Source organism: Nicotiana sylvestris, chromosome 8, assembly GCF_000393655.2.
Source record: "Nicotiana sylvestris chromosome 8, ASM39365v2, whole genome shotgun sequence".
Taxonomy (NCBI): domain Eukaryota; kingdom Viridiplantae; phylum Streptophyta; class Magnoliopsida; order Solanales; family Solanaceae; genus Nicotiana; species Nicotiana sylvestris.
Window position 1 is genome coordinate 30910142 of NC_091064.1, and position 8769 is coordinate 30918910.

General features: G+C 38.3%; 1 protein-coding gene across 1 annotated transcript; it reads right to left on the bottom strand.

Annotated features, from left to right (window-relative positions):
* Nucleotides 1–7540: 7540 nt before the first annotated feature.
* Nucleotides 7541–8482, bottom strand: LOC104238105 (acyltransferase Pun1-like). The gene is made up of 2 exons (XM_009792383.1): nt 8048–8482; nt 7541–7612 (listed from the first exon to the last, which is right to left on the bottom strand). The coding sequence occupies exons 1-2, from the start codon at nt 8480–8482 to the stop codon at nt 7541–7543; spliced, it is 507 nt and encodes a 168-aa protein (XP_009790685.1).
* Between the last annotated feature and the right edge of the window lie 287 nt (nt 8483–8769).

The window sequence follows — 8769 nt, forward strand, 5'->3', positions numbered from 1 at the left end:
CCCATTATTGTGGCACCACATTGGTCCTTACCATTTGAACTTATATGTGATGCAAGTGATCATGCTACTGGGGCAGTGCTAGGCCAGAGGAAAGACAAGGTGTTTTATTCTATATACTATGCGAGTAAGACTCTTGATAATGCACAATTAAATTACACTACCACTAAAAAGGAGTTGTTAGCCGTTGTGTGGGCCTTTTAGAAATTTCGGGCATACTTGGTGGGAACAAAAGTCATAGTACATTCCAATCATGCAACAATCAGGTATCTATTTACAAATAAAATTCTAAGGCTAGATTGATGCGCTGGGTTTTGTCATTGCAGTAATTTGATGTAGAAATACGAGATCGAAAGGGTACAGAGAACCAAGTAGCTGACACTCTATCAAGGCTGGAAAATTATGACCATGTGGAGGAGGGTGGACAAATTAAAGAGACATTTCCTGGTGAGCAACTTTTTGTTATCACCTAAGACCTTTCCCCATGGTACGCAGGCTATGTGAATTATCTTGTGAGTGGCGTACTTCCTACTGAATTTGAATCTGAAGCTAGAAAGAGATTTCTACATAATGTGAACTTCTATTATTGGGATGAGCCATATTTGTACAAGCAGTGTGTTGATCAGTTGATGAGGAGATGCATTACAGAAAAGGAGGTAGAATTAGTGTTGTTATGATTGTCATACATCACCTTATGGGGGCCATCACGGAGGCGATAGAATAGTTGCAAAGGTATTACAATCTGGTTTCATTTGGCCAACATTATTCAAGGATGCCTATGCATTTGTTAAGAAGTATGACCAGTGTTAGAGAGCAGGAACAATCACAAAGAGGCATGAGATGCCTTTGAATAATATCCTGGAGGTCGAGATTTTTGATGTGTGGGGGATAGATTTTATAGGACCATTCCCATTGTCCAGAGGAAACAAATATATTTTGCTAGCAGTTGACTACATGTAAAAATGGGTAGAGGCGATCATATTGCCAACAAATGATGCCATGGTGGTAGTTGCGTTTTGTGAAAAAGAACACATTCTTGAGGTTTGGGACTCCACGTGGCTCGATTAGTAATGAAGGGACACATTTTTTGAAATTGGTTATTGAATAAACTTCTAGCTAAATATGGAGTCTGCCATAGAGTTGCTACGGCATATAATCCTCAAACGAGTGGACAACCTGAGGTGTCTAACAGAGAAATATTAGAGAAGACGGTGAATGTGAATAGGAAGGATTGGGCTGCAAAGTTAGATGATGCCTTTTAAGCATATAGAACTGCATAATATGCCAATTAGGACATCGCCGTATAAGCTTGTTTATGGGAATGCCTGTCCCTGTTGAACTTTAACATAAAGTGTATTGGGACATTAAAAAGTTGAATATGGACATTAAAATCGCGAGTGAGAACAGGCTCTTGCAGTTGAATGAGTTAGATGAGTTTAGGTTGTACTCTTATGAAAATGCTAAGCTATACAAGAGAAGACGAAAAGATGGCATGGCAAGCGCATCAAGCCACGTCATTTCAAGCTAGGCCAACATGTATTATTGTTCAATTCTAGGCTCTAAGTTGTTTCTTAGGGAAGTTAAAGTCGAGATGGTCAGGCCCATTCGAAGTGGTGAGAGTCACTCCTTATGGTGCTATTGAGCTGCGCGCGTTAAATTTCGAAAGAACATTTGTGGTGAATTGACACAGATTCAAGCACTATTTGGGAGGAATAATTGATCGTGAGAAGGCCAACATTGTACTCGCTGATGAGTAAGCGAGGTCTTACGTCATGCCGCGATGTTAAATCATGTTCTTGTTGGGAGGTAAACTAATTTTTATTGCTTTCATAGCTTAGTTTTTAATTTTTATTGGTTAGAGTAGAATAAAGTTTGCATTTTTTTGTAGGCATAGAAATTATAGGTAGAATGGTGTGGAACATGTAAATTGGTTATATAAAAGGCTCGGGCGATCGGGATGTTAAAACAAATCATCGAAAATAGCGCTCAGGCCAGCGCTCCATGCTACTTGGGGCCCCAAAGAAGTGTGTCAAAATTACCCAGCGCCAGGTATAGCGTAGAGCGCAGGGCTGGGGGGAAAGTATGTTTTAATTTTGTTTCGTTTTATTTAATTATATATTTTAATTAACCCATACCCATAAAACCCAACCCATATACCCTTCTACACTAATTCTATTACCCATCTTATTACTCATACCCACCCACAACATAAATTAAAACATAACTCAAATATCCTAAAACACCTAAGTTAAAAATGCCCCCCTCTCTCATGCCCCAGTTCTACCGCGACCGTTTCTTTACTCTTCTCTCTCAAAATTTCTCAAGCTCCTATCCTGCTCTCATTCTAAATTCTATAGGTATCTTCTTCTTCTAATAAGTAGATAATAATGAATATCCCATCTCCCCAATTTCCCTAATACCCAAATTTTGCACCTAAGTTGCTTCTTAAGATGGTCTATGGTGGGAGGTCCATTTACTGGCTGAATTTGGTTGTGGTTGTATTGTATACGGAGTAGTAAACTAGAATTCTCTCTACTTGATTGAAATTTGGGAGGGACACCATATTCCACCATTGTTAAGCTAGAATTCATACACTTCATTCCCACAAGATATTTGTTAAAATGTTTGAATGGTTATTTTGTGCATCGGCGAAGTCTGAGTAACTAAGTGTATTTGTATATGATATTGGTCTAAGTGTGGGGTGTGTGAGGATGATTTTATATGCTAGAGAGCTTGGTTTCAAGGCACACATATTGCCCACACTATGTATCCTATATGATGTATGTTGTAGAATGTTTTAGAGTTAGCTAATTAGGTGTAGTTGAAGTAATTGTGGAGATTAGAGTACCATATGCCACTTGCTTGTATTGAGGTGAATTCACTTAGCCATGATCAATCACTTGTTTGTATGGCATTGATTAGTGCCTTTTAGCTATTGTGTGGCATGGGGAAGTCTTGAGTACCCATGGCCTTGTAGTGCAATACTTGTGCGTTTTAGATCACAGTTGTAAAGTATTGTACATGGAGCCTTCGGTTTTAAGTGTGGGATCATTTTTGACATGCGTGACAACCTTAGGCGTATTTCTTGATTAGTTCTCGGATTCATGCTTATTTGCTTTTTTTGCAGGTTGCTATGGCTCGTGATAGTGCAAGTAAAGGAAAGGGAATAGGAAAGTCCTCCACCACTGCCCCGCACCCAAAAAAACGCAAGCAAGGAGAAGGTTCCTCGCGGCAAGATAAAGGGAAACAAGTTGTTGAGGGATCACAGCAGGAACTATTGCGATCGAGGCCTCATTTGAATATAGTCTTTGATGCCGCTATTGCATGGCATAGGGATTTCATGCCATATGGGAGGTACGTCTCTAAGATGGGGATTAATGTCAAAGCTTTAGAAAGAAACTTCCCGGACGTACTTGGCCGGTTGCAAGCACTGAACATGGACAAATTCATAAAATGCTTCGGGCACGAAAATTTGAGCATGGTTCGGGAACTATACACTAACTAGGATATACACTTGTTCTGGTCACATGTACGTGTGAAGGACGTGCCACTTGATAGACGGTCCTTATGTGCATTTTTGGGGGTTGAGAATGCTGACCCAAGGAGGCTCCAAAAATTTGTTAGAAGCCCAAACTACACAGGTATATGCCACACTCTTTGTAGCATGGATTCAAATGCCAAGTGGACCAGAAAGCAAGGCAATATTCACCTGCAGATGGTTCGCTCTAATTTCAACAAGACCGCCAAAATGTGTGGTAGAATTTTGTGCAAGCCAAACTCATACCAGTGGAGCACAGCAGCGAATGTACTCGAGCTCAATTGTGTGTCATATTCGTTTTTATGACTGGCAAACCCATTATGTGGGTCAGATCATTCTCGGTGAGATGGACGACACACAATTTGGGTGGCAGATTAAGAGGTTTTTCTTCAGCAACTTGCTCACGCAATATACGATCTCCCAGAAAGTGCCAGAGTACCCAGGGAATGATGAGGTGATGGAGGCTCCTACAGTGCTGTTGGACATCACATCCTTGTTGGAGATGTCGTCTATGCTCACTCAAGAAGCACAGAATGACAGAGACGAGAACTTCAACATGTACCTCTATAACTCATTGAATTTACTCATGAACAGGGTTGGTATCTCAGATGAGGAGCATATGCATTTACACAATGACTTTCCGATTTCGTCCAAAGAGATGTTGGGGATTACGTCTGGAAGCCATGTTCACTTGTCGAAGGACGCAACCAGTATCAAGGGCTTAGACACGGAGGACGAGGTTGTTGGTGATGTTATGGGGCCCATGTCTTTGATGCCTCTAGGACCTGATGTTGATGTGCCCGGAGTTGCTGATGGAATGCACATTGAGAAGAAGGACTTTGACTCACAGGGAGTTTTCTTTTCAACCTACTCTGTTTTACATTTTTTTATATGTATCGAGGACTATGCATAGACTAAGTGTGGGGTGGGAGAACTACTACTTCTGATGTACTTTGTATAAATTGTATCACTTTGCTTCTTTTATTAGTTTTACTGAATTTACTTTTTAGTCTAGTTTGTTTTAGAAAAAAAACTAAAAAAACATAGAAAAGTACAAAAAGAATAAAAATTAGAAAAAGCTCGCACTTTTCCTGATTATGGATTTTTTGGAAAATTTTCTTGAGGGATAAAGTCCTTCTAAAAACACCAAAAAGATTTTATTATTAGGATAGTTAGGTAGTATCCCTTAGTTTTTGTTTTGGCGCAGGTTCTTCTCTAAGGGTGTAGCTCGAACCAGGTATTTTTTTTTAGGAATAGGTTAGAAAAAAACCGAGTTGCTCTGAGATGCCTAGTGACATGTTTGGTGCTGGCATATTAGGATATGATATGCAATCTAATTCCCCGTATATTTGGCTTGAATTGTGGTGCCTGAGTAAATTAAATAGCCTATTTTGTGATGTCTTTTCTCAATTATTCGACTTGTATGACACATAGAGCTTTATTACTTAATTTTCTCAATCTTATATATTTGCTTGACTTGAGAGTTGAACAGAACTGTCTTAATTGAGTCATGTGCAATGTGTATATATGAGGAATTGTGATTCTTTGTGCTATCCTATGTAGTCTAGAACTTGACACGTGTGTTAATCGAAGCGAAATTATTAAGTTGTGCTAATCTAGGAGATGACATAGGCATTTCTTGCATGATCATAGATGTGTTGTGACATAAAAACAAAATTTTCCGTTGCTAGCCGCTTTGAGCCCATAGACCTTTTCTTTGGCACCCACATTACAAGCCTTACCCCTATTTTGATCTTAATTTCAGATTGTTGAACCTTTACCTCCTAAAGCACTTAGACGCTAAAAGAAGTAAGGTGAGAGATTGGAGAGTAGATTTTGAGTGGAACCATATAAGGGCCCCTTGGATCATTAAAGTTTAAATCAAAAGTCACTAGCCGATGAACTTTAATGTATGGAGTGTGTGTAGAAAAGAAAGAAAAAAAGAGAAATAAAAATAAAAAGATTGCACGAATAAGAAAAAAATTATAGTCAAACTATGTAGAAAAATACACACATCTTAATCTTACTAATTTGTGCTAGTAGGAGTATAGAAGTGCTCAATGAAAAATAGGGCTATGTTGTATATGGTTTGTGGTGAGCAAATTGGTTGAGAAGAGGATGTGCTCGATATGTGAGTGTAGTGTAATAATGTGCTTAGGAGGGTTAGTCACTATTCCTAAACATATCATACATGTCCCATAGCCTACATTACAACCTTAACGTCCTAATTGATCCTAGATTTGGCTAGCTTAGATTAGTAGAGATGTACACTACGGGCAAGCTTATGGTGCGACCACGAGATGCATATGAATTCTGTGTGAGAAGTGAGCGAATTTTGTTAAATTTTGTGATGTCCTTAATTTATATTCCAAAAGCATAATTGAATGGGTGGACTAAATCTATATTTACTCTTTCATTTGTTAGTGAGGGCAGATGATCTCATGAATGATTGGTAATGTTGTGAACTCCTCTTGTTGGATAAGTGCACGAGTTGAGTGTGCTTAGTGATTACAAGTCGGCTTTCGATGTTGGGTGGTTACAAATTGGTTGTTTGAATTGATTGAATTGAAATGTTATACTTGGGCATGTTTAAAACGGTAAGAATGTGAATTTTGTATGTTCATGCTTGATTGCTGGTATCGATCATAGTCAAGGGTAGAGTGTGTGGTTATAAAAATAAAGTGCTCCTCTCTAGTTGAGATTTGTATATAGTTGGGATAGAGTTGTTAGTCCTATTGCTCGAGGACGAGCAAGAGTCTAAGTGTGGGGTGTTGATATTTAGCTTAAAGTATATATATTTATATGTATATCGCCTCATGTTTTACTCGTGTTTCACGGATTTCGGATGTAAAATATGTTGATTTATATTAATTCGAGGTATTTTGTGTGTAGGAATTATCTGAAAGCAATTGGGGGCGAAAGGTGCGATATTAGAGCCAAAATAGAGGAAAAAGAAAAAGTTTGATTTTTCAGCGCCACCTTTGGCGCTAGAGACAGAATGCACAATAAGCCAGCATGGGGTGCTGGGTTGGACGCTAGTGCCGAGAAAATTGTCGAACTTTGCCCGGGACAAGGTTATTTCGGTCCTAGACCTATCGAATGCGTATAAAAGCCAGACTAAGCTTATTTTTAGAGGATAGACGCCACTTTGAATAGAGAATACACATGGGAAACATTCAGGAGTAAGGATATCTCAGATTTCGTCATCTTTTCTTAGTATTTTCAATTATCTAACACTTATGAATTTATTTGATACTATCATGAGTGGCTAAAACCAATAGTTCTAGGGTTGTGATTTAGCCATGAATATTGTTGTTTAATGTTGACTTAACTTTGATTATAATTCACCAATATATGGTTGTTTCTTCTATTATGTGATTAATTGCTTAATTGTCTGGCCATCAGTTAGGTTCTATTTACTATCTATGCTATGCTTGGGAAAGCCATGTTTAGATTATTAGAGAAGAATTGAAGAGAGCATGATCTTAACTCTAATGGGGGCGGATTTGTAGTTAGGATAGGAATATACCTAGTCATCGTACTTAATTAAATATCCTAACCTTAATGCGTTCTTAATAGATTGATTTCATAGGAATATAGGCGTTAATCTATTTCGAATGGGCGAGTAGTACTTTAGGAGAAGGCTATGAGAGAAACTATTCGATTAATTAGCAACCATTAGTAAATTGTATGAAACGGAGAGGTAACTAGAACACAATCGGATTGGTGAATCGATCACAACCCTAGAATATTGTCTCTACTGAATACACAACAACCATTTTACTGCTTAATAATTTAGTTACAACTTAGAATTATAATTTAGTATAATCACTTTCTTAAACTCAAATTTAGCTTGACTGAATAACAATCTTGGTGAATTTAGTGGGTAGTTGATACAAGTCTCTGTGAGTTTGACACTCGACTTATCATTTTATTACTTGTACAATCACGTATATTTGCATGTGTGTTTGGGGAGCATCAGTCTCACTCTTAGAAGTCGATGCATCACAAGGAAAAACCTCCAATCATTGCTCCTTTGCGATCCCAGAAAAGAGAAATTAGAAGACTCATCGAGCACTACAAAAGAAGAAGTTGAAGGACAAGGAAGATCATGCAACTTCACATCTATTTCTACACCTTTCTAGTTCCTAGTACAAACACTGTATTCCCGAGTCTACAAGTATCGCAAAAGATAGGAAGAGTTAGAATACAAAACAAGAGGTGTGTCAACACTAAAAAACATTATTGTTGTATGTCGTTGGTGGTGAACGTACTAAAACCATCACTATTATAAAAATTTATTGAAGTTCTAAGAGAACCCTTATGATCCAAGGTAACTGGACGTACGTACCACACCGGTATTGAACCAGTATAAAATTATTGTGTCATCTTTACTTTTCCTTCTACACAATTTAATTCTGTTGCAATTGATCCTACTGTAAAGTTAGTCAACTAATTCCTTTCTTAGTGAATTAAGCTTTACAATTGGCTATAATACACCCCCTCCTGTACCTTTAGAAATGGTATGTTAGATGCACTACTACAACGGTATACGTCGCAATTACTTTGGCTATTAGTACCATCTATTGTTTTAAATGCATGTAACATTCTTGAAGCCCACTCATTTTCTTTAAAACTACTATCTCTGTTGGAAAGCTCATGTTTCGACTTTCTTATATCGGCTACTAAATTTGACACCCTAAGGTCTCCTTTGTTGTTGTATATTGGTGAGGTAAAGATTGTGAGAATATTTCCGATGGAAGTTGGTGGTACTGAATGTGAAATTTCTTTTCGTATATCTGATAGTAGGACCAACCAAGATTGCTCATGAGATGAACCCAAGTTGACAATAGCAGCACATTTGTAAACAAGTGCATTGACTAACCCAGTTGTTGTTGGATTTTCGACGCCTGATTCAGTAGCAACCAAATCTTTGAGATCTCTCATCTTTGAGGTAGAAAAATAGAACCTCTTTTCGAGTTCTATTCGTTATTCTGGTTTTGACACGATTACTAGGAAGGCCAGAGGACTATCAGATAGTGATGGTATTAAGGATCCTGGTTAATGAATGGAGAACATACTAATTTTGCGTTTAGATCCCTCATAAAGAAGAGGGCACTGCGCGCATTGCCCACTTTGTGTGACAGACACACACTGATTGCTATTCCTCCGCACTCAAAATGGCTGAGTTGAGATACAATCAAGCAGGCACCATCTGCAGCCTTTCTCAAGGG